We start from the raw sequence: 25,859 nt of genomic DNA on the forward strand, positions 1-25,859 counted from the left end.
CCTGAGATGCTCATTATGAAAGTTCTGGCTGTCAACAGTGGACCTTGATCACAAACCTGATATTCTGGGTATAGTAATTCCTGGCACAACCCACTGATGTGTAGAGTCTTTCTCTTCTTCTCAACCCACAAACACCAAAGACCACAGAGCAGGTTAGTGGGAAAACTGCTGGATCGGGGTGAGGCATACTTCAGTGACATTTATGGCAACAGGGGAACATCTTAGGGGAAGTGACAGCAGTAGGATCTCAAAAGACTCATGAGCATGGAGATCTTGGTGCCACCATAGAAGTTCTAACTGAACTGAGAAAAGTATTACTATTATGAATTTCTTCTGTTCTTTAACTTTAAAGAGATGATAGAAGTTCTCATACTTTATCTATTCATTTGACTTCAGAACTGAAGAACTGGGGGTGATGGTGGGGGTGGAGCCAAGATGGCACCTGGAAAGTAGGGACTTGCTTAAGCTCTCCCCCAAATCCCTCCAAACACTTGTAAAAATGGCTCTGAACAAATTCTAGAGCTGCAGAACCCACGAAATAGCAGAGGGAAGCAGGTCTCCAGCCCAGGGCAGCCTGGATGGTTGCTGGGAAGGCTCTATTGCACTTTGCTGGAAGTGGAACTTGCCCAATGTGGGCTGCACCAGGACAGACCAGAACAGGAGTCGGCTGGAGCAGGCCTTAGGGCCATGAATCACTGAGCTGTAGCAGTTATCAAAATTCTCAACTCACAAACACCAAAGACCGTGGAACAGGTTAGTGGGAAAACTGCTGGATCAGGGTGAGAGCGGTCTGGCCTCAGCCCTGGAGGCAGTAGAGGTGGCGAGGCAGTGGCAGCTGCAGCAGCAACAGGGAGCTCCTGCCATTACTTCCAGAGCTCCAGCGTCAGCTGCTTCCGGAGTCCCTTGGCCCACATGGTGGGAGGAATCAAGTGGCAGATAAGAGCAGGAGTGCAGGGAACACTTTGCTGGCACAGAGGCAAGGTTCTCTTGCTTTGCCCTGCTTGGATCTGGGTCGAGGTCCTGGTTGGCAGTTCTTGGGGGAGGTGGAGCGCTGCTGTGGCAGAGCTTGCAGTGGTGGTGGAGTAGAAATAGCTCTAAAAACAGCAGCGCAGCCCCTAGAGCTTGGGACAAAGTACTCTCTACAAGCAGTCATACCCTGACAGAAAGCTCAAAGGTTAAGGAGTTGGCTGGGAACATGACCAGGCAGCAAAAACGGACTCATATTCAGACTAAGACTATAGAATCGTTTTTGGGTGAAAAGGAAGATCAAAACATACAGCCAGAAGAAGTCAACCAAGTCATAGAGCCTACACCAAAAGCCTCCAAGAAAAATATGAATTGGTCTCAGGCCATGGAAGAGCTTAAAAAGGATTTGGTAAAGCAAGTAAGAGAAACAGAGGAAAAATTGGGAAGAGAAATGAGAGTGATGCAAGAAAACCATGAAAAACAAGTCAATGACTTGCTAAAGGAGACCCCAAAAAAAATGCTGAAGAAAATAACACCTTAAAAAATAGACTAACCAAATGGCAAAAGAGCTCCAAAAAGCCGAGGAGGATGAAAATGCCTTAAAAGGCAGAATTAGCCAAATGGAAAAGGAGGTCCAAAAGACCACTGAAGAAAATACTACCTTAAAAATTAGATTGGAGCAAGTGGAAGCTAGTGACTTTATGAGAAATCAAGAAATTATAAAACAGAACCAAAGGAATGAAAAAATGGAAGACAATGTGAAATGTCTCATTGGAAAAACCACTGACCTGGAGAATAGATCCAGGAGAGAGAATTTAAAAATTATTGGACTACCTGAAAGCCATGATCAAAAAAAGAGCCTAGACATCATCTTTCAAGAAATTATCAAGGAAGACTGCCCTGATATTCTAGAACCAGAGGGTAAAATAGAAATGGAAAGAATCCACTGATCACCTCTTGACAAAGATCCCAAAAAGAAAACTCCTAGGAATATTGTTGCCAAATTCCAGAGTTCCCAGATCAAGGAGAAAATACTGCAAGCAGCCAGAAAGAAACAATGTGAGTATTGTGGAAACACAATCAGGATAACACAACACAAGATCTAGCAGCTTCTACATTAAGAGATTGAAGGGCTTGGAATATGATATTCCAGAGGTCCGTGGAGCTAGGATTAAAACCAATAATCACCTACCCAGAAAAACTGAGTATCCAAGGCAACATATGGATTTTCAATGAAACAGAGGACTTCCAAGCTTTCTCAATGAAAAGACCAGTGCTGAATAGAAAATTCAACTTTCAAATACAAGAATCCAGAGAAGCATGAAAAGTTAAACAAGAAAGAGAAATCATAGGGGACTTGTTTACATTCCTGCAAGGAAAGATAACATTTGTAATTCATGAGACCTTTCTCAGTATTAGGGTAGCTGAAGGGAATATACATATATATATAGACAGAGGGCACAGGATGAGTTGAATATGAAGGGATGATATCTAAAAAATTAGAGGAATATGTTGAGAGAGGGAGAAAGGGAGAGAGAGAATGGAGTAAATTATCTCACATAAAAGTGGCAAGAAAAAGAAGTTCTGTTGGAAGGGAAGAGGGGGCAGCTGAGGGGGAATGAGTGAATCTTGCTCTCATCAGATTTGACTTGAGGAGGGAATAACATACACATTCAATTGGGAATCTTACCCCATAGGAAAGTAGGGGGAAGGGGATAAAACAGGGGGGATGATAGAAGATGGGGGAGAAGGTAATCAAAAGCAAACACTTTTGAAAAGGGACAGGGTCAAGGGAGAAAATTGAATAAAGGGGGACAGGATAGGATAGAGGGAAATATACTTAGTCTTTCACAACATTACTATTTATGAGAGTGTTTTGCATATTGATACATGTGTGGCCTGTGTTGAATTGCTTGCCTTCTTAGGGAGGGTGGGTGGAGAGGGAAGAGGGGAGAGAATTTAGAACCTAAAGTTCCAATCAGATGCTCAAAAAAAAAAAGTTGTTATTGCATGCAACTGAGAAATAAGATATACAGGCAATGGGTACAGAAATCTATCTTTCCCTACAAGAAAGTAAGGGGAAAGGGGATTGGGGGGGAGTGGGGTGACAGAAGGGAGGACTGACTGGGGAACGGGGCAATCAAAACATATGCCATCTTGGAGTGGGGGACAGGGTAGAAATGGGGAGAAAATTTGTTGCTCAAAATCTGGTGGAAATCAATGTTGAAAACTAAAAATATTAAATAATAAAATGTGAAGAATCAGTAAAAACAAAAATTGAAGAAACACATATATGCATGCTGGCATCCATCTAAACATGCAGATCAGTGAGTTATGGGTATCGAGCAGTTAAATACTAATTTTACAGAGAAATACTTTGCTCTCCTCCCTGCTCCCAGATACTCTAATGTAGGGTAGCTTTTTAAAATTTATCTTGGATTCTGGTAACAGCAAATATAGTTTGGCAGAAGTAGATAAGTTCCTCTGTGAGGATTTTAAATATTCTTGGTTTTTAGATTAGAATTTTTTTAATTATACAAAAAATTAGAGCCAGGGTATGTCTTAGCCTAACAATCATGAATAAATTCTAAGTAAGCATAAATTAAAAATAATTAAACATAGGTTTTAAATATTTCTTTGCCTACCACAAGAACTTGCCTTTAACAACAGAATTTTGAAATCTCTGAGATCTTTTTAAGAGCTACAAAATTTATGTAATAACAACTTTTTAATTCCACAGCCCTAACTGGGGTGGAGTGTATGCATGTGCATAATTTCAGGAACGCTTATTTTGTTTTCAGTCTTTTGATTTTACATATCTGAAATGAATTTTTAAGCAGGATTTTGGAATTTATCATTTGTCTTCTCAGAGTGTTGAATATATTTATAGTAATATTATGAGCAACAATGCTAGGATATGTGTTTGGGACACAGCATCATCAAAGGTAATCTGAAAGGTAGTCTAGTAACAGTTAACTTGTAGTAATACCAAGTGATGTACAAAGGAAAAAGCTACTCAGGTTAGATTTGTTATAAATTAAGATGTTAGCATAAACTGAAAACCAGGTTTTATTTGAAGTTTTGGCATTGGTTTGATGGATAACCTGGCACAGATTTAGTGAGCATTCACAGAAGTGCCACCTAATCATATTGGTCACATGAGTATGGAAAGGAATGTTCTAACATAGTCTGAACCTGAGCCCATTAGGTTTGATCAACCATATCACTACCTTGAATTATCCTTAGAAGTATGATATTCATTGTCTTCTAACTTATTTGTCCTCTGAGTGCACAAAGAGCTGATGCCTAGCCCATACTTCGCATTTATTACATCCATTAACTGTCCACATGTGGTGATGGCAGTTCTGTGTAGTATTATGACTCCTAAGATGAAGAGAATTAGTCTCTGATTAAAAGAACAGGGTCTTGTATGAGAATTTTAGTATATATTAACATATATACTGTACTTCTAATTTTTTAGATGAATGCATACTACTGCCAGTACATATAGCATTCTTTGTAACCATGATATGCTTAAAAGTGTCAGCCCATATCTACAAGGCTGAGTAAAATAGTGTTGTATGTATTTGTGTCTACATTGCACTCATGTATGTTACTAGATAGAACACTTCAAATATGTGTATATACACCTGCATGGATGTCATATGTGTGCATGTGTGTGAATACTTACATGTGTGTATGTACTTGCATCGCATACTTTATAATCTCAAATTTGTCAAAAATTGATCAGAGTGAAATAACTGCATTTCCCCTCATGTGTAGATGTTTTTATTTGTTAGTAATTAAAGAACTATACCGTTTCATTAAAATACATTAATTTATTTATGGTCCTACTATCGTCCAGGAACATACAGAAATCTTTGCTATTCCTGAATGCTAAAATTTGGGTTTCAATCTCACAATGAACTTGACAGTGTATAAATATAGTCATCTTACTGGTATTCACCCAGGTGTGGATGCTGAAAAGCATAGGCATTCTAGCTGTGATTGACAGTCATCTGTGGTCAAAAGTTTCCAACCCTGAGTCATATTTCGAGGATGGTTTGGTGTTAAGTTATTTAATGGCAGCAGTATCTGCTTCAAGCTATAGTATTTAGACTACTTCCTGGCAGCGCTTACCTAATTTACTTATGGATGTTGTGTGTTTTTGTCGGTCAGTGTGTTGTACAATCAAGTGTCAACTAATGCCTTAAAATGACTTGCAGGATGAAAGAAAAACTTTCTGTCATTAGTATTTGAAGTTATTGATTATAGTAGAAGACATTATAATAGTTCAGGGGGTGGGGAACTTGTGGCCTCCAGCCCACATGTGGCCTTCTAGGTCCTTGAATGCAGCCTTTCGACTGAGTCCCAAGTTTTACCGAACAAATCCTTTAATTGAGGGGATTTGTTCTGTGAAGTTTGGATTCAGTCAAAGGGCCACACTTGAGGACCTAGAGGGCCACGTGTGGCCTGGAGGACAAAGGTTCCTCACACCTGTTATAGTGCTCTTGGCGGGTATGGAAAAACACTCAATTCCCCATAAACCTTTTTAAAAATATTAACTATAAATTTATAATAGTCGATCCAATTTTAATGTTGAGTTTGTAATACCTTGCCTTTACTTAACAAAATATATACGTTGTAATCCTCCCAAATGATTAGGTTTATTTGAGTTCTTTCCTTATAAATAGAATCTTTGCTGTTATAATTATTTTTAAAATACTCTCCATATTTTCTAGCTAAAATTTCACATCAGGATCTGTCTTTTGGTGGGAATAAAAAGGGCATAATTTTTGTAGTATTAAATGTCACCATACCATGCCATAAAAATTATAATTCTCACTGTTTTCAGGTTTTAGGCTTGATTATGGATTGATAATTGATTATAGGTTTGATAATTATAGAATTATATACTGTCTATATTCATTAATAAAGCAGAAGAACAACTGTATATATAACAAAGGAATAATGAGAATCATACATGGGAATCTATATTCTCAGACCCATGCCATAGGATCTTCTTATAGGTAAAACAAGGTCCTCTGCAACTTAACTAATGAAATCTCTTTGAATGGAGTCTAAGATGAGCCCATTCTTTGCCAAATTTTACTCTAAATCAAATAATATTATGTCATGACTGATGTAGCAGTCAGCGTCCTTGTCTTTACCTCAGATGAGAACAAATCTGAAGCCCTTTGCAGAGCCCACAGTATTCTATAAATGCTGAATCACAGTGGGTTTAAGTGGTCACAGTTGGGCTGAGCACAGGTGATGCAAAATCAGAATTCAGGGGCCTTTTTAGCTAGCCTGTGGTAGGTGGGGGTCTTGAGTATTGAAAAAAAGGGCTTGATTGGCTCTTTTTGTCTTGGCATTTAGCTTGTCCTGCCATGCTAGATTGCCCAGAATACTTGCTAAGGCCTGCGTACTTCTTATTGCCTCATGATTCTCTCCCATACACCCTTAAAATGATTTAGATGGACTTATCTTCCTTTGGTAATATGAAGTATCTCTTACAAATGCTTTGGAATAATTAACAATTATTAATAATAAATCCTCAGCAGTTTCATGGCCAGTAAGCACCCTGGTGATATAAAATGCAATGAGCTTCTTCAGGAGCTCAGATGTTACAAATTCTTGACCTACAGGTTCCTCTTCTAATAAAATGTTACCTTTATGGTTATGTATATTTAAAGGTATGACCAGGAACAAATTAGAATAGCATGTGTATGTATACATTTGTGCGTATGCATAAAGCCAAGTTTTCTGGGAGCTCTTGTTTAATCTTATCGCAAGTGTGTCTTTCTAGCACTATAGAAAAGGAGAGTTTGAAAGTATTTTTGTCTGAGTGGTGAGTCACCAAACATTTTTGATTAAACAGGTTCAAATCTACTGCTTTCCATTAGTATATATTGAATTTATGGTGATATAATTATGAATGTTTATGTGCCTAGTCTTATACTTAACATTAATAAACTGCTTGTCTTATTTATCACTAAAAATAATCTGATTCCACTCTCTAGGAAATAGTTGTTTGTTTTTTTTAGCAAGGCCCTAGTAAGTTTCTTCATTGCTGCTACCCACCCCATGATCTTTTCCTTTTTCTAACTCCATGTATGCTAGTTGAAGAGAATAATGTTATTATCCAATACTTTACCTGAAGCCAGAGATGAGACTACTAGCCTTTGTCCCTAAAGTTTGCCTTCTGCCATCACTAGCATTTTGTTTTAAGGGGATGTGTGGAGAAATTATTTGGCATTCATACAGTAGCAGGAGTAAACACTTTAGTTACTGGGCCTTATTCTACAAGTGTGAAAGGAGTAGATTTCTCATTAACCAGATACCTTGTGAAGTCCATTCAATAAACTGATTTTTCCCATGCACTAAGTAGTAATCTCATCTTGAGAGAATTAATGGTACTTCCAAAAAATTAGTAGTTTATTTCCTTCTAATCCTCAATCGGACCTTTCTTTGAAAAAACTATAAATACCTTTTGGTTTATGTAGCTCCTTTATTTCTGAATATATTCCTCCCATTTCTCCTACTCAATGAGCCATCTTTTGTAACAAAGATTAAAAAAGGAAAGAGGAAAAAAAGTAGTTAGATAAAATCAACCGGCATATCAGGCATATCTGACAATATGTCATATTCCACACCCACCTTTTCAAAGACGGGAGAGAGGTGTCTCTGACAACAAACTTAGCTGTTTTAATTCCACAGTGCCCGCTTTCAGGTCTTCTGTTCTATTTACATGGTTATAGTCATTGAATGTAATATTTTTTCCTTGTTCTGCTTGCTTCATTCTGTATCAGATCATATAAATCTTCTATGCTTCTGTGAATTCTTCATATATGTCTTACAGCGTAACAGTATTTCATTGCATATATGTATCCCGATTTCTTCAGCTGGTTCCCAGTTGATTGGTACCAACTTAGTTTCCAATTCGTTGCTACCACAAAAAATGCTGCTATGAATGGTGTGTGTCAGTTTGACAATTTTCCCTTTTATGCCATTATTTTTCAAACTTTGTATTTCCTATTTCCAGTTTCTGCCTTCATTTAAACTTCCTGGCTCAATGAAACCTTTTTTAGCAGGCTTATGATCAGAAGAATATCAGACGAAGAGTTTATGATGCCCTCAATGTGCTAATGGCAATGAACATAATTTCAAAGGAAAAAAAAGAAATAAAATGGATTGGGCTTCCTACAAATTCAGCTCAAGAATGTCAAAACCTAGAGGTAAGAACAAGATTATTTGTTTTTGAATCATATAATTTTATATTCTCTTTTATTTCATTTGTTAAAGAATAATTTTAATCTAATATTAAAATATATTTTCATTATTATCTATATTTTCTTTATACTTTATATTATTTTCACAGTTATTTAGAAATTGTTTAGGTTGAATTTTTAAATCTATGTAAGAAATACCAATAGATAACTGTAATTTAAAGTATAGTTGGCATATATTAGGCAATAAATAATTGCCAATTGATTTATTTTCACCACTTTTTTTCTATAGATACTAGAGAAAATTAATTATAACTTGTTGAATAAATATTTTTCATCTGCAAATTGGAGAAAATAGCACCTCCGTCCCAGGATTTTTGTGAGGATAAAATGAGATCATATTTGTAAAGAGCTTTGCAAACCTTAAAGCACCACATGCTAGCTATTACTGTCATTATTATTATTAATCAGTTTACTACCATAATTTTTGGTAAAATAATCAACATTTAGAAATCAGTCATTGACATTTATTAAGCACCTCCTATATTTCAGTCACCATATTAGGTGCTAGAGATAAAAATACAATAAGTGGAAACAATCTCCTACTCACAAGGCTATTATGATTCTAATAGGGAAGAAAACAGACATATAAACATATATGGAAACTATAAAGAAAAGAAATGCAAATGAATACAAAGTAGTTAAATACAAGGTAGTTTAAGAAGTAGGGCCATAGCACTTGAGGTTCATGTAGAAGGTAGTACTTGAACTGAATCTTGAAAAAAGAGAGGGGATTCTCTAAGACCATGATGAGCAGGGAGGAAAGAAATTTAAAATAGTAAGAATATTCAAAAATAATTGCAAAATGATCTCATAATTAGTAATTTTGAGAATACTTCAAAGTGTTTCCTGTTTCTTTTTAGCAGTATTTTTAAAATTCTAAGTTTAGTGAATATCCAAAAGAATGAACATTTCCATATGTAAAATAGAAAACAAATGTAAATGTGTCCTGTGTAAAATTGTGAATCTATAATGTATAACTTGCTTTTTAAAAGTATATAATAAACTCAGTGTTACTTTCAAAACTGCTCTACTTATCTGTGTTTCCTTCTGAACTTCTTTCTCTTCTGTGCATTTTAAAAAATGCTTCTGTTGGCCCTCTTTTGTTTTCTTTTTTTTGGCAAAACTATTGCTGCCCCCTCCCCCCCATTCCCTTTCGAATTTCTACCCCAAATGGAAAAAAAGAAAAAGAATCCTTTAATAAATATGCATAATCAAGTCAAACATCTACACATTTACAGTGTCCAAAATTTCTTATTCTGCATCTTGGGTTCATTACTTCTGTCACTGGAGGTAACATGCTTCGTCATCAGTCCTATAGGGTCATGACTAGTCATTGCATTGATTAGAATTCTTTCAAAGTTGTTTTTTTCTTCACTTGTTTTTAACATCTAGATTTTTCTCCTGGTTCTGTTTACCTTACTCTGGGGCATTTCATAAAAGCCTTACTGGGTTTCTCTGAAACCATCCCTTTCATCGTTTCTTTTAGCCCAAGATTATGGCATTCATATTACAGTAGGCTATTTGGCCATTCCCTATTTGATGACCATCCCCTCAGTTTCCAGATCTTGGATACAACAAAAATATCTGCTATGAATATTATTTTTTAATGTATGGATCCTTTCTTTCTTTGATCTCTTTGGGGAATACACAGTTTAGTGACTTTGGCCATAGCTCCAAATTGCACATCACACTGTTGACCTCATAATGACGTTGCAGACCACTAAAACTTTTCACTTTTCACTCACATAGTTCCATCTTGTATTTTGTAGTTTATTTTTTAACCCAATTTTAGTACTTTCTGATAACTTCCTGTTATATTTGCTTCTTCAACCCTGCCAATCATCCCAGCCAGTGGGGATCTTTTTAGATATCTGACTTTAGTTATCCAGCCTATAAGCCATACTTCACAACTTTGCATCATCCTCAAATTTAACGAACTTTCCATCCTTGCCTTCGTTGAGATCAGTGGTAGAAATGTTAAACTGAACGAGGCTAAAAACAGGTCCATGTGGCATTTTAGCAAAGATCTTGCCTTCTCCCCACCACAGCAGCTCAGTATCCGTTAATCAACACTGGAGTCCAGTCATTCAGTCAGTTTTAAATCTATCTAATCATACTATTATCTAGCCTCCATTTCTCCATGTTTTTCACACTTAAAATTAACTAGATTTTATTTTCAGATCTCCATTCTCTCACCATGTTGTTTTGAGAAACTTTACCAGATGACTCATTGAAATAATAATTATAATAGCAACAGTAATAATACCAATTAGCATTTATGTAGTGTTTTAAAGTTTGCAAAGCACTTTACAAATATTGTCTCATTTTATTCATACAGTAACCCTGGGAGGTAGATGCTTTTATTACCCCATCTTATATGTGATGAAGCAAGCATCAAAAGTTTCAATGACTTGCGCAGATTCACACAGCTAGGAACTATCTGAGACTGGATTTGAACTCAGGTCTTCCTGAATCCTGGTCCTGTGATCTGTCCATGACACCACCTTAGCTACCACTTAACGCAGACATGCAAAATCCTTTTTGTGTTGTCCTTAGCATTTTTCATAAGTCTCAGTTCATTCTTAATAATAGTAACATTAAAACACTCTCACGTACCTTTGATTATAATCTTGCTTCTTGTCCTTGCCCCCAACCTGATCTATTTTTAAAAATTATTTTACTGATATTTTATTTTGATGCACTAAACACTACCCTCAAATATTCAAACCTCATAAAATACATTTACTGAATAAGAAAAATATCAAGGAAATAATAGCTTGTTAATACACATCACTTTCCATTTTTATAGTTCACAGATTATTAGCAAAAGGAAGAATGTATGCTTTAATTTTAATCTAATCATCTGGTACCTGGATTGTCTGTCAATTTTCAGTTCCATTAGGCAAAACTAACCAGTTTTACTGCCTTTTTCTGTTATCTGTCTTTATTTTGTGGTAGTCATTATATAATTAGTTCTTTTTGCTTTGTTTTCCTCATTCTGCATGTACTATATATATTTCTCTGAAATTTGCACTTTTTTTTTTCATTTCTTATGTTGCAGTACTGTACCATATATATGCGTATCTGTACTACAGTTTATTCAGCTTTTCCTTGATCCTAAGACTTATTTTTGTTATTATAAATAAGGTTAGTATGAGTGTTTTTGTATATACGCGCGCACACACACACACACACACACACACACACACACATATGTCTTCTTGCTGTTACATCTTTGAGTTATATAAACTTGACTGTGGCATTGTTTGGGTCTTGAACAATTTCAAATAGTTTTATTGAATTCATAGCATCAATACAAGTAGGTTAGTGTGTCTTTCCACAGACCCTCCACATCCTTTTATCATCTTTTCTAATTTGAAAAGCAGTTTAGAGTAGTTTAAATTTGTTGTTTCCATGATTTTTAGTGATTCTGAATAGTTTTTCAGGTGGTCAGTCACAGTTCAGTTTTCTTTTTTTGAAACTTTTCTAATCCATTGATCACTTTTTTTAGGACTGACTCTTAATCTTTGTCAGCTTTCTACAGGTTTTCTTACCTACCATCTTCAAAACTGAATTCATCATAGATTTGACTTGGTCTCTTTAGATGCTTTCCCTTTTCTTCCTTATCAGAATCATTTGTGATGGGGCCATAATGATTTTTTGCTTGAGCCTTGCATTTTTCTTGAACCTGCTTCCCTTTTAGTCTTATGGGATCACATATGTCTTCTCTGAATTTTTTGAAATCGGTAACCATAAAAAGCTGAAATTATCCTGTATACGATTAAAATGTAAAACATCTATTCATTCTAGCTATGCCCTCTCATTAAAGTAGACGTTTAAGAAAATCCTTCCTGAATTAAACTTTGTCATGGCATGTTGTTTTTAAAATTGGTTTGGGGATAATTTTACTCTAATGGCCATAAATATAGATGACTCGAGCTGATTATATAGCTGTTGAGGTAATTAAGGTTGATTTTATGTTTCTCTCAAATCATTTTCCCCAGCAAGTCTGAAATAATGTGTATTCAACCTGTCTGTATACAGAAACACAGAATTGTGACATGTGAAAGTTAAAATAAGGGGAATTTTTCTCTAAGTTTTTCTTGATTTGACAGCATATGTTTCTTTAAAAAACAAAAACAGCTCTTTCATGAACATCTTCCTTGGCTGCTTCTATGATGAGCTAGGTACCAAAAATGACAGCTAGAGACCTTTAACTGACTTCTTTAAATAGACTGCCATAGATATACTCAAAGAGTTAGTTGATCAGAACTCCTAAACAAAAAATTATTTTATAAAATTGTTTTATATCAAAGATTGGGAAAATGAAAGATCAAGTGTTCTGATGGTTAACGAGAGCAAAAAACAAACTTAGACTGAAGTGCATAAAACGATACTCGGTGGAGCCCTGAAAGAGAAAGATGTTTGGGCAAGCAAGGACATAGAAGGAGAGTCAGGCCCAAGTAAATAACTTTTCTGTTCTTTGTGGGGAAACTGTGAGATTAAGGGAAGAGACTGTTGTCTGCCAATGGGAGATTTGTCGTATAGTGTTGGTTCTTAGATTAAATGATGGAGACAGGTGATGTCATCTTCATTAACAGTTTTGCTAATGTAGCTAACTTTTATGTCATTTTATTCAGCTGTCACGCTATTGGACACACTATGTTCTACTAGCTACTAAAATTTTAGCAGTAGCTTTAAAATATAGGTGGATTTAGCTATTGATGACAAGTGCTACACTATCCTGCCTACTCACATTCTATCAAGAAATAAAGTGATAGGCTATTATTAAAATGAGCTGTTTATTAGATGAAAGTTCTTGTTATCACAGTAAAGAGATGAGTAAGGAAGCTGAGGCACATACTTACTCTTTAGTCTCATATTGATGTTATTTATAATTCATTTTTTAAAGATAGAGAAGCAAAGGCGAATAGAGCGGATAAAGCAGAAGAGGGCTCAACTGCAGGAGCTGCTACTACAGGTATGTGGGTGTTGCTTGTCGTGTGTGTGTCTGTGTCTGTGTGTCTGTACTGCCTCCATTGCCTCAACTTCCTCCATAGAATGCTCTTAATTGTTGACTAGCAGATACTTAGGGAATGGAGTTGTGGTGAGCAGCAGTAGCCTTTCTGTCCAGGGGCATCTCAATACCAACTCTAGCCTCAGCCACCTTCTGCCTCTTGGCCTTTGGAAACAATTCAGCTTCTTGCAATGTATGCTTGCCTTTTTCTTACAGAAGTCTGTTCACCCCATGAAGGACTTATGTTGAGAGATGTACATGTTTTAACCCTACCATCTGCTTTCATTCTGGATTTAAACCAATGTTGTTAAGGCTCCTTGATACTAGTTACAATTTAAGACTCTGTACAGTCATAGGAGCCTCCTCTGACTACGGCATAGAAGTATCAGAGCTTGAAGTACATTTCTGTTTAAGAAGAAGAAATGTAGCATTTAAATAAGGATCCCTGTATTTCTAATTGTTTGGATCACAACTAGGGGTTTGGATGCTTTTTGAACATAATGGAATCTTTGTATAAAATCATGTGAGTTAAAGAGCCACAGGGTGGTTGCCTTTGATTATTATAATTGGTGTAAAGATGCACTTTGAACAATACAATAGTGTCATTTTCTCTACAATCAGATAAACTTCAAATAGAGCCAAAAAGGGCTTTGAGACTTTTGTCTTTCTCAGCGGAAAGTCTTAGCCATTATTATTGGTTGCAAAAATTTTTAAATATATGTAAACACGTAATTCAGCCTTAAATTACTGATTTTTGGACTGTTTAGGTAATCAATTATTTTCTGTATGATTAAAAAAATACTCTTGTTTGATTGATTCCCCTTAGAAGTTAGTGAATTTTTCATAGTAATAATAATACCTACTATAGTGCTTTAAATTTTATAAAATGCTTTCCTCACAAATCTGTGAGATAGAGAAGAGCAAATATTATTGCACGTTTTTTAACACGAGAAAAGATTCACAAATATATTAAATGACTGGCCCATTGTCATACAGGACTTGGACTCAGGTCTCCAGACTCCAGATCTGGCTCCCTTTCCACCACACCCACTTTCATCCTCACAAATGAAAGAAGTAATCTTACTAAAAGCAGCTTTTTGGTTTTTTATGCTTTAATTTTTTTATCTAATATGTATGGCATAGGTCAATTAATTCTTTTTTTTTTTTTAATTAAAAAAATTTTTTTGAGGGGGGAGGCAGGGCAGTTGGGGTTAAGTGACTTGCCCAAGGTCACACAGCTAATAAGTGTCAAGTATCTGAGGTCGAATTTGAACTCAGGTCCTCCTGACACCAGTAGGCTGGTGCTCTACTCATTGCACCACCTGGCTGCCCCATAGGTCAATTAATTCTATAGGCATTTCATTAATATTCCAAATATTTATTCTTATTCCTTTTATCTTCTTGGTCTTATGTCTGAGGAGAGAACACAGGAAAAAAGAGAAAAAGCAAAAGAGAGAAAAAGATAAAGATAGAAAACAGAGTTGAGGAAACAACGTGTTACTAAATGGTTCATGTGTTATGATAATAAAAACCTTGGCGAAGATTTGGGGAACACAGGATAAAAGAGTTTGTGAGTTAAACTAGCCTTTTGACTACTTTAGATAATTGTTATTCTGAGGTCTTGGTAGACAACTCATTTGACTGTTTACTTAATTCACTTCAATATCTATCCCCTGGCAAGAGACGGACATATTCCTGCCTCTAACTTGTCTCTCCTTTCTCTTGGTACAGATGATTTGCCAAGAGTTCCTAAGCTGCCATCTTTCCCACTTCTCATTTTTCATTTTTCTTCATTTCATTTCAATTCCTGTTGATCCCTATGTCTTGTAGCCATTCGTATGTCAACATAATTATTTATAGTTTTCCTTCACCTTTCCATTGTCCCCAGGGGCCTTCCATAGGACACCAAGGATTGCATATGGTAAAGATTGTCTTACTGGAATCGACTCAAAATCTTAAAAGCCAAGCTTGTCGTTTCGAATTCTAACACTCAGAACTGTTAAAACTGACTACTTCTAACCTCACAGCGTGCCCCAAAGGTGCTGTCTTAGAGACCTGGCTGTGGGCAGCCATGATGATTTATGCTAAATGGAAAGGATGGCAGCTGGTCTTAGGAAAGGTCTCTGTCCTGTGTAACCTGTCTATTAGATGTCCAGCCGGAAGGATCAGATTGAAGAAAGTTCCCATTGTCGTTTTTCCTTATTTTTCATTTATACCACAACCAATAGACTAGTAGCGACATAGCAGCCTAATTTATTTGGCACCTTACAGTTTACAAAGCATTTTTCTAACAACAGTCCCTGATTTAGGTAGCTTATCCCCACAAAATATGTGTACCAATTGTCCCACTGAGGTTGAGTGGGAGGAAGAGGGTGCAAGTCTGGCACCTGTGGCCACGAGCAGGCAGAGCTAAGTATGCTTACTGAACGTTTGTTCTGATTAAGGCCATCAGAGGTGTGGGGAGCAGCTTCTGTCCTCACTACAAAGGTAGGGTGATCTTAACTAACCTCATGGTCATACCAAGAAGTGCAGCCGATCCCGTGGTATTTTTTTTATCCCCCAGACTCCTGTTTCCCTGCCATACTATGTATGGCTGCTTTTCCTTGTGAATATATGCATGCATGTTCCAAATGATACACGTAATACATATTACAACATAACACATGGGTTTTTTAGGGTATGTCTATAATGCCATACAGCTAGCAAAGTATCTAACAGTGGGACTAGTGAACCAAAACTTTTTATGCAGAGCAACACCAGCTAATACATATTGATAAATGGTTGAACATATTACATAATCTCATAGCTTCTTTGTACATAGTTATTTGCATGTTGTCTTCCTATCTAGACTTGAGAGCTCCTTGGGAGCAGGGATGTCTTTACCTTTCTTTATACTATAGCATTTAGGGAGAGGGAAAGAAACAAGCATTTGTTAAGTGCCTACCATACACCAGCACTGTGATAAACACTTTACAAATATTATCTCATTTGGTTCTCTTAATAACCCTGAAAGGTAAGTGCTGTTATTATCCCTGTTTCATAGTTGAGGAAACTGAGCCAGACAGAGGTAAAGTACTTGTCCAGGGTCATATAGCCAGGAAGTATCTGAGGCTAGATTTGAACTCGGGTCTTCCTGACTCCAGGCCCAGTGCTCTATCTTCCATGTCGCTTAGCTTAGCACAGTGCCTGGTATATAATAGGTGCTAAATAGGTGTTTAATGACTGACTAACTGAATGTTATTGTTTCTTAAAAAAAATTTAGATGATGCAATCTCCTTTTGAAATTACAATGTAAAATGATTTTTTTAGATTCATTTTTCCTCTTGGAAACATGAGTCAGGTTTTCTCTGGTAGCCTCTTCTTGTAGGCTTCTCTTGTTACAGAACATCAGTGTAGGTACGTTAAAGAACCGACAGACTTAAAGAACCAACCGTCTGGTTCTAAATCACATGAAGTTAGAATTACTTAATCACATCCAGTGATCCCATTCCTTTACTATTATTCTTACTTTATATAGCAAATAGCTTTTAAAAATCTGGTACAAAGGAATCGGCAGAATGAACAGCAGAACCAGGGACCACCAGCTTTGAACTCCACAATACAACTGCCTTTTATAATCGTCAACACAAGCAAAAGAACTGTCATAGACTGCAGCATCTCAAGTGACAAGTAAGTGCAAATAAGGTGGGATGAGGTTTCATTTTGGGAAGCAAATGCATCTTCAAATTCATATCAAAGAGACTTCATGCCAGCACATGAACTCTGATCTGATGACTTGGGACAGCCAGCAGCATGTGGCAGTGATGGCATGCTGCGTTCTGCTCCCATTACAGCCTCCTCTAGTTATCCGTATTTATCAGAAATCCCCGTGGACCTTGTCGTCCTTTCTTTTCCTGTGATTTTACTTTACTCTTTAGATCTCCTTTACCCCTGCTGTGTTCTTATTCTTAGTGTCGGTCACCTGGGTCAGCTAATGAGAGGGAACAGAATTTTCAAAAAGAGAAGTGATGACCTTAGGGGCAGCAATAACAAAATGTTGACGTGACAAAATGCCTGAGAATATGCTGCAGTACATTCGGTAGTATTTGGGTACTACTGTGTATACTGTAGTGTTTGGACTCCTAAAAATATTGTATGTGAACACATCCATTACTTCTATATCACATTCATAGATATAATCCTTGGAGAAACCACATACCTAGAACCTTCTACCTGAATTGTTTAAGAGTAACCTCTCAGAAATGGCATCATTACGTCACGCAGTCTTGTCTGTGGCTGTGAGGCAATGTTGAAATCCTCAGCAAGCTTCCCTTAGGGTCTTTCCATTGAATCGCCAAGCTGAGTTCTTGTGAGTCACCCTAGTGTTTTTGCTCAAGTTAAATTAACCTCATTTTTGTTTATCACACGCCTTTATACATATGATATGGTTTGAGAAGTTTCATACTAGCACATACTCATATTGAGGATTTTCGTTCTAAATATGTTGATTTCTTAAAGTTGTCGAGACTTATAGAGTCAATATACTGCAACATGCTGCCCTAAAGTGCACATTCTTTAAAATGACCTTTCAGATACTTAAAAAATTTTTAAAAATTAAAACGATCTATTAGAAATCAGTCTCACGAAGAGTCTTTCAAGAAAACTATTATCATATTTTGGAAGATATCAGTCGGTATTCTACAGAGGGACGGTCCTATAAAATGTTTTTATTTGATTCCTTCTCACAGTGTATTTGAGGGTTAAGGAGATGGTAGAAACTTTAGGAACTATGGACCTACGAAAATAGTAGACTTGTTCTCCATTCTCTATAGTTAGAAGGATTTTCATACATATTAGTGGCTTTTTAAGAATGGCTCTTCAGAGTTTGGAACAAAGCTTAGAACCTATTGAAATTTGTTAGTCCAGCACAGGCCCCAAAACTTTTCCATTCAGTTATATTAATGACTGATTTTTTTTACCCAATATGTGTTTTCCCCTAAATTAGTAAGAAAGCATTTTCTGTGAATATTAAATATAGAAAATATACACTTTTAAATTTTGATATCTTATCTACTCCCACTTTGTTTTCTTTGGACTTTTTTCCATCTTTCTTCCAAGCTGCATACCTCAGATTATTTGAACGTAACAGTTTATGCTAATTTTTCCCAATCAGCATTTATTTGACTCCTACATTTGGAAATTTCACCTAAGTGTGTTATCGTGCTATTATAAATTTTTATGTTTGTTCAATCAATGGTTTTTGGTCACCTGCTATGTGCCAACCACTGTTAATGTTCATAGTATTGCCCTTTGAGAATAGAATGTGTTCTGGACTTTCAATCATGCCCACAGAACTCATCTTTGCTGGTGATTTTCTGTGGTAAGGATGTGGTGGTCCAGATTATCTCTGTTGGTGGTGGTGATGTTTTGAGAATGTGGTCTCTGCATACAGATAAAGAGCTAAAATGATTCCCTACCTTTATTCAAGCCCTTTTACAAAAACCATGCTGCGAGAAACCAAAGAGAAATGGCCTGTGTGTGCACTTGATAATGCTGTGATACTAGTTACAAGAACTAAGAAAAATACTGACCTTGAGGTAGAGTTTAGGTAACCAGGTAGCTTGTGAAGGAGTGAATGAGTAAAGAGAGGAATTCATTTATTAGGTATTTCATCTGTTCATATTTGTGGAGCAGTCAACACTTGGCTTTTGAAAACAAAAAGTTCAAAGTACAAAAAATGTGTTTTCACTAGTTAGTAGGCCAACTCACAGTAGATTAAATTGACGCAAAAGGGAGAAATAATTGCCAAGCTAAAAATTGTTTATTTAGTGGGTAGCTAGATGGTGCCACAGTGCACAGGGCGCTGGGTCTGGAGTCAGGAAGGTTCATCTTTCTGAGTTCAAATGCATCCACAGACACTTACTAGCTGTGTGACCCTGGGTGAGTCATTTGACCCTGTTTGCCTCAGTTTTCCCATCTGTAAAACGAACTGGAGAAGGAAATGGCAAAACCACTCCAATATCTCTGCCAGGAAAACCCCAAATAGGGTCACAAAGAGTTGGACAGTACTGAAACAACTGAACAACCACCACCCTTAGCTTTCAAAAACAAAAGGTACAAAATACTAAAATGTGTTTTCATCATTTAATAGACCAGCTCACAATGGATTAAATTGAAAAGGGGAAAGGGAAAATAATTGCCACTGTCCTCACTATTTTTATTTTTTGTGCAGTATAGTGTAGCTTTTACAAAGGAATATACGTATTGGGTTTAGAATAAGTAAAGGTCCTTGCCAGAGCAAAATTTCTGCCATATGTTTGAACCAGCTTAATGAGGACTAAAGGTTTATGCTTTCCTATGTTCACTCACAGGAAGGGTGTTTTAATTAGGAAACTGGATCATTTGAATTCTGCAGAGATGCTGGTTTTCATGAACACAGCTGAGTGGCTCTTACCACTGTGAATTTCAACAAAATTGTTTCTATCCCTTCTTAAACTTTGTATTTACACTGCGGTATACCTTGTATAATATACACAATGAAAACAGATCCCATACCTACAAAAATCTAAAGTAAACTTTTTCTCTGATGCAGGTTTGAGTATCTTTTTAATTTTGACAACACTTTTGAGATCCATGATGATATAGAGGTGTTGAAGCGAATGGGAATGTCTTTTGGCCTGGAAACAGGCAAATGTTCACTCGAGGACCTGAGAATTGCAAAATCATTGGTGCCAAAGGCTTTAGAAGGTTATATCACCGGTAAGATCTTTTAGAATAATTTTCCTTGAGAAGACTAAAATTCAGTAACTTTCCTATGCCTTTTCAATGTCCTGTTATTTCCAGGTGTCATTTAAGCAGCTTATGAAAGATAACAAGAACTCCCTAATAAATGATACACAGACAATAGAAAAAAGGTTCTGTGAACAAAGAAGTGGTAGGATTTCTGCCTGAGGACAAATTTTTAAAATCTTGAGTCTGAATAGGTGAATGCCTGAGGGAGGCTAGCATCAAAGTTTATAAAATTGGAAAAGATAAATAGAAATAAGATAAATACAATTCACTTTGTTGTCCACACTTTTAAAGCTTATGATAAGTTGACAAAGACTTAGATTTTGGGGTACAGGAGTCAAAGGAACGATGTTTTAGCATGTAAAAATTTTCCTAACCAACAAATTTCTTTGAAGTAAGCGAATGGCTTTAGGAGCAAAAAAGTAGTAGTTATTCCTGAAATTATTTTCTCACAATCTCCTTAATTTAGGATTTGACAGAATGTGTAATAATTCGTCAGCCTGAGTCCAAATTTGGCTTGGGCTTTCTGTAGTAAACAGTTTGATAAACTGAGTGCTGGTGAAAGTAGTGTTATAGAATGATGATGTAATCTATTTAAGAGAACAAGCTTTTAATATAATAATAACTAACACTTTAAGGTTTTCATAGCAGTTTGCATATATTTTCTCATTCGGTCCTCAAAGGCTGACTTACTCAGGGTCGCAGAGCTGACGGGTCTGAGACCGGATTCAAATGCTCCTCTTCCTGATTCGCTGCCCCTTCATAGTCTGCCAGTGCCCCTTGACCTACAGTGTGCTGATTACCAGTGATTTTATTAATCCCTTCATTATCAGGAGTGGTGCTAGCACCTTGTAGCCTGACTCTGTGTCAGTTTATACATAAAAGCATTAAGATTTTAGCACTTTACATGTTAAATGTCCTATAGTTCATAACTGAACTCCCTCTGCTCACTCTTAAAGGTTTGCTGCACAATGTGATAGGAACTAAAGTTTTGGGATCCCTTTCTTTTGTTGATATCATGACTCCGAGTGTTAGGCCCGGCCCTTATGATCACACACATATTACAGATCATCTAGATGTTTTGTATGTGAGGCCACTGAGGCCCGGATGGTGAAAGTGGTTTGTCACAGCAGGCCTGGCCACTGAAGGGCATTCTGGTCTTCTGAGATGTGGCAAATGTAAATAAAGGTTTTATTTTAATAGCATTTTTAATCAGGAAAAAGCATGTCTCTTGGTGCTGTGAGACTTGTTTAGTTTTTATTTTAAAATATGAGGAACTGTATCAGGCAAGCATCAGAAGCTCTTCAGTTAGCTTGCTTTTAGTCCTTTTGCCTAAATTCTCTTCCCTCTCAGCTCTCCATGGGATTGTTGGGCTGTTCCACCTCCTAACCACAACCTGAGCTGGCATCCCAGCCACACTGGCACTTTAGCAGTGGGCTGAACAGAGGGCTTTTCTCAGTACACCACCAGAAATTCACTCTAGTTTGTTCTCAGTCATAGGCCTCAAGGAGATCCAGGCAGGCATGCCCTGTTGTTTGGACTTGTTCCTGACCTCACCTACTGCCTGGGGCTGGGATGTAGTCTTTTTAGTTCCAGTATTTTTTTATTTGTGCTTTTTCAGTTGTAAAGGGACATGAATAATTCTTCTGCAGTTTACTTATACAAAGATGCTTCCTTTTTATTTTTAAAAGCACTGAGCAAAGGAACAGATTTGTCATGGAACATCGCAACACTGAATGCTGGCACAAGCCATTCAGCTTTATGATATACTCATTGCATTGCTAATATTTCAAAACAAAGGCGAAGTGAAGATTTAGCCATACATCTACATAGTCTCATAAGATCATAGACTTGGAGCTGCAAGGGGCCTCCAGCCCCCAAAGCTATTGAATCCAACCCCTTCATTGTACAGAGGGAGAGACTGAGGCCCAGTGAGGCTGGGTGACTTCCCCAGGAAGTGTTGGAGGCAGGATTCAAACACGCCTCTTCCTGACTTCAAGCCTTGGACTATCTGTCATCCCACCTGGCTGCTTCTAGTTTGCCTTTTGACTGAAAGTTACCATCAGTCTCAGCATTGGCTTGGGAGTCCTGGCTTCAGTTTGTCTGCCCTGTTCAGACTCGTTTTTATTTAACATACCAAAAGTCAGCTATTCTGAGACCTAAGTCTTATGCAGCTGCCTTGATTTATTTTATGAGAAAATGAGGTTAAAATCAGTGTAGTCATCTTGTTTACCTGTCCACATGGAAGAAACACCCACTTGGTCAAACAGGAGCAGTACAAAATGTTTGCATCCTAATTATATACACAGGAATAGTTGTCATTGTGTAATAATTGAGATGACACTGGGACAGACAATGCCAAAGAACCTTGTATTTAACTGTCTTTTAGCTTATACCAGAGAATGCCCTTTTCTGAATCGGGTGAAGGGGAAACATTTCTGCAAGGAGAAAATGCTATCACTTTTACCAGTGATATCATATACTATAAAGCTCTTATTTATTTTATCTTAATCGTATCTTCCTCACTTCCCTTCCTGTAGTCAAGAGCAGTCTCTAGGTGTAGCTAGGTGGCACAGTGAGTAGAGCACTGGCCCTGGAGTCAGGAGGACCCAAGGTCAAATGTGGCCTCGGACACTTGACACGCTTACTAGCTGTGTGACCTTGGGCAAGTCACTTAACCCCAATTGCCCTGCCTTCTCCCTTCCAAAAAACCCAGAAGTCTCTAGAAGGGACTGCCGAGGGGCACTCTAGGACCAGGTGATTGTACAATCAGAAATGAGACTTTTGAAGCAGTGAGCTCCAGCTGCTTTGGTGTAATGGCTCCCTCCCCCATGTACATGTTGATGGATTCCTGTTTTAGAAGGGCACAGCAAGAAAAGCAAGTACCAGTAGTTAAAGTTTCTCATTGATAATCTGCATTTCTGTAGTGCTTTATGGTTTTCAAAACTCTTTGTTTGCAACCATGAGATTGGTGTCATTATATAGATGAGGGTTGGATTGGAGATGTAGTGACTTTTTAAAAAGTTGCATTTCCCAAGGATGCAGAATGTGTTGGGTTTGAAAACACCGCTTTTGATTTCACATCCAGTATTTTTCATATTTTGCTACACTGCTTTTCGTAAGCAAGATTGATAAAGGTACCTTCAGCCTCTTCTCTGGTATTCTGGTAAGATGTTTAGGCACAAGTTATATTGTGGCCAACTGTCCAGGTGGTCAGCCTCCCTTTAAGTGCTCTTTGTGTCTTTTCACTTTCCAAACTAGAAAGACTGATTTGGACTTGATGGTTTATTTTTTAAATCCAGACCAGATCCAGAAAAAGCTGTTTACCCCTTAAATTCAAGCTATTCCTTAAGCAGATGCTATTACTATAAATGCCATTATGGCAAGATGCTTCTGAAAGCAAAATAACCTTCAGGTCCCTAGCAAATTGCCCACTTAAAAAATCTCCCACTTTTTAAAAGCAGTAACCTGTAGGAAAGAAAAACACTTGTTAATAACATTACTAGTATCTGCTGAGCCCAAATGACCTTCACAGTGACTTAGAATGATCAGGGATTATTCACTTTAGTGCAGTATTCCTACTGATTTGAGGATAGCTTAAAAATTCTAGAGGCTACCTTGTGTGCATCTGTCTTTGTACTAAATTAGAGTTCTGCTTTAATTTGAAAAGTTTAACCTTTCATACCCAAAGCTTGACTTTGCAGATTTACTAAATTACATCGATCATCAACATTTAGTACAGAAGAAAACTGTAGTCCATGACAAACACAACAACCAAATATCTGAGAACAAAACCACTTGATAACAATTCCTGTTCGACAAAGCAATCAGCTGTTTCAGGAATGCTCATATTCAGTAAGAAAATAAAACTGGTATTTTCAGCTTTTTCATTGCCAAATACAGAGGACATTTAATGTCACAAGTAAGAGAGTTTTCCAGATGAATGTCGAGGGTTATTATACCAAAATTTATTGAGGAAATTTCTTTGCATGTATTAAGTAAAATTTAATGTTACACGAATTTGTGAATTTATACCTTTGGCCAGTTAAATTTCTTGTGTGTAATTAGCCACTCCCTTAATTGGAGTAGCATGAGTACTTGAGTTGCTGTAGAAAAGTGACTTCAGGTTATCTGAAACTAGGTCCCAAATAGTGACTTTGTCCCTGTTTCCCTCTTTTTTTTTTTTTTGACATTTTTGTGGAATGCTCAAGTGAGGGTTGTTTTCCCCCTCATATTTGTATTTGTCCATTATATAAAAACACACTTGCACAGAATTTCTTTGTATTCCCTGACCACAGTCCTTTAACACTGACTAGTTGTATCTACTCGGATAAGGTACTCAGCCCCTTTGGGCCTCAATTTCTATCTTGTCAAAATGGGAGTGGGGGGTAGAGCAGGACTAGGTTATCTCTAAGGTCCCTTGTGACTTTATTGTTTGTTTTGGGTTTTTTTTTGGCAGGGCAGTTGGGGTTAAGTGACTTGCCCAAAGTCACACAGCTAGTGCATGTGTCAAGTGTCCAAGGCCACATTTGAACTCAGGTCCTCCTGACTCCAGGGCTGCCTCTAGCTTGTGACTTTAACATAGCATGATTTATTGTCAGAAAAAGATTACATCTTTATAATTATGAGTATTTTAATGGCGTTTGAATTTGATCAGAAGTACTTTCTTCCTCTCAAATTACCTTTTATTTATTGTTGTATTCCTTCAGTAGATTGTAAGTATTTTGAGGGCAGGGACCATTTGATGTTTGTCTTTGTGTACCCAATTCCTAGCACATAGAAGGAACTTAATGCTTCAAAACTTTGTTGAATAAATATTTTAGAAGATGTATAATATTGTGGAGGAATGAGAAAGAAATTAATTTTCAGCCCTGTAGTTCCCTGTCTCCTATCATTTTAGTTAACTTCTTTTTCTTTTTAGTCTGAAACTCTGATTTCATTGGTACAAGGAATGCTTGCCAGTGTGATGATAGCTGTTTTACAACTGACTGTCTTAGAGTTGCCCAGGGCACTGAGTGGTCTTGTGCCCATTACATTTTATAAGGGTGTTTCAACAATCTGGCTAGCAGCTGCTGTGGGGGTGTAAAAGCAACAACCACCAGCTCACAGAATGTTGCAAGCCCAGGTCTTTTTGATCTGCTTTACTAAGGAAAGCAACGTTAAGGGGTGACAATCTTACTTTAATCCAGCATACAAATATCATTTACTTAGTTAAGGGGAAAAAGCCAGCACCCTGAACTTCAGAGAACAAATTACAAACAGACCAAATACAATTTGTAGTTACCGACATCTGAGTTCAGCCGGGGAGCTCGACAGCGGCTGTCTCAGAGTCATGCATCGCTCCTGCTGCAGCTCAGAGCTCTGAAAAAAGAAAGCCAAACTCTGGTTTTATATCTTTCAGGGTCAAAGGTGAGTCACACATGGGACTCACCCACATGACCTAAAATTGTAACGAAAATGCAACTTAAACCCACGTGGTCTAAAAGCCTCTGATGTCACAAACATGTCACTCAAACCCATTTTGATTGCCAATACAAAGGGGAAGTTGGAACTCTAGTCTTATTTGCTCTAAGGCTGGCTTTCTCCCCACTGTCTCACACTGCCTCTCCAATTTTTTTTTAACTTCAGAGTATTTTGGTTGTCTTCTATTACTTTAAGTTTTATAACTGTCATTTACTTTTTTCTCTTCACCAACTCCTGACTTTGCCTATTGATACCATAGTTCTTTCAGGTCTTTGCGGGGAGAAAAAAAATAGGAATGGACCAAATATGGAAACTTGATTATATTTTATTGGTTATCAAACTTGCGTTCTCTG

General features: G+C 37.2%; 1 protein-coding gene across 7 annotated transcripts in view; it reads left to right on the forward strand.

The window, feature by feature from the left end:
- TFDP2 (transcription factor Dp-2) overlaps positions 1-25,859 on the forward strand; it is a 172,788-nt gene that overhangs the window by 145,872 nt on the left and 1,057 nt on the right. For 4 of the 7 annotated variants that reach the window (XM_036754485.1, XM_036754487.1, XM_036754490.1 and 1 more), the window contains 4 exons: positions 8,061-8,204; positions 13,171-13,239; positions 16,793-16,944; positions 19,847-20,013. In XM_036754485.1, the coding sequence (XP_036610380.1) occupies positions 8,061-8,204; positions 13,171-13,239; positions 16,793-16,944; positions 19,847-20,013 (532 nt within the window). Of the gene's footprint in view, positions 1-8,057; positions 8,205-13,170; positions 13,240-16,792; positions 16,945-19,846; positions 20,014-25,859 lie in introns of all 7 variants that reach the window. The other 3 variants (XM_036754484.1, XM_036754486.1, XM_036754488.1) reach the window with 1 other exon arrangement.

This window comes from Trichosurus vulpecula, chromosome 4 (assembly GCF_011100635.1).
Source record: "Trichosurus vulpecula isolate mTriVul1 chromosome 4, mTriVul1.pri, whole genome shotgun sequence".
Lineage (NCBI taxonomy): Eukaryota > Metazoa > Chordata > Mammalia > Diprotodontia > Phalangeridae > Trichosurus > Trichosurus vulpecula.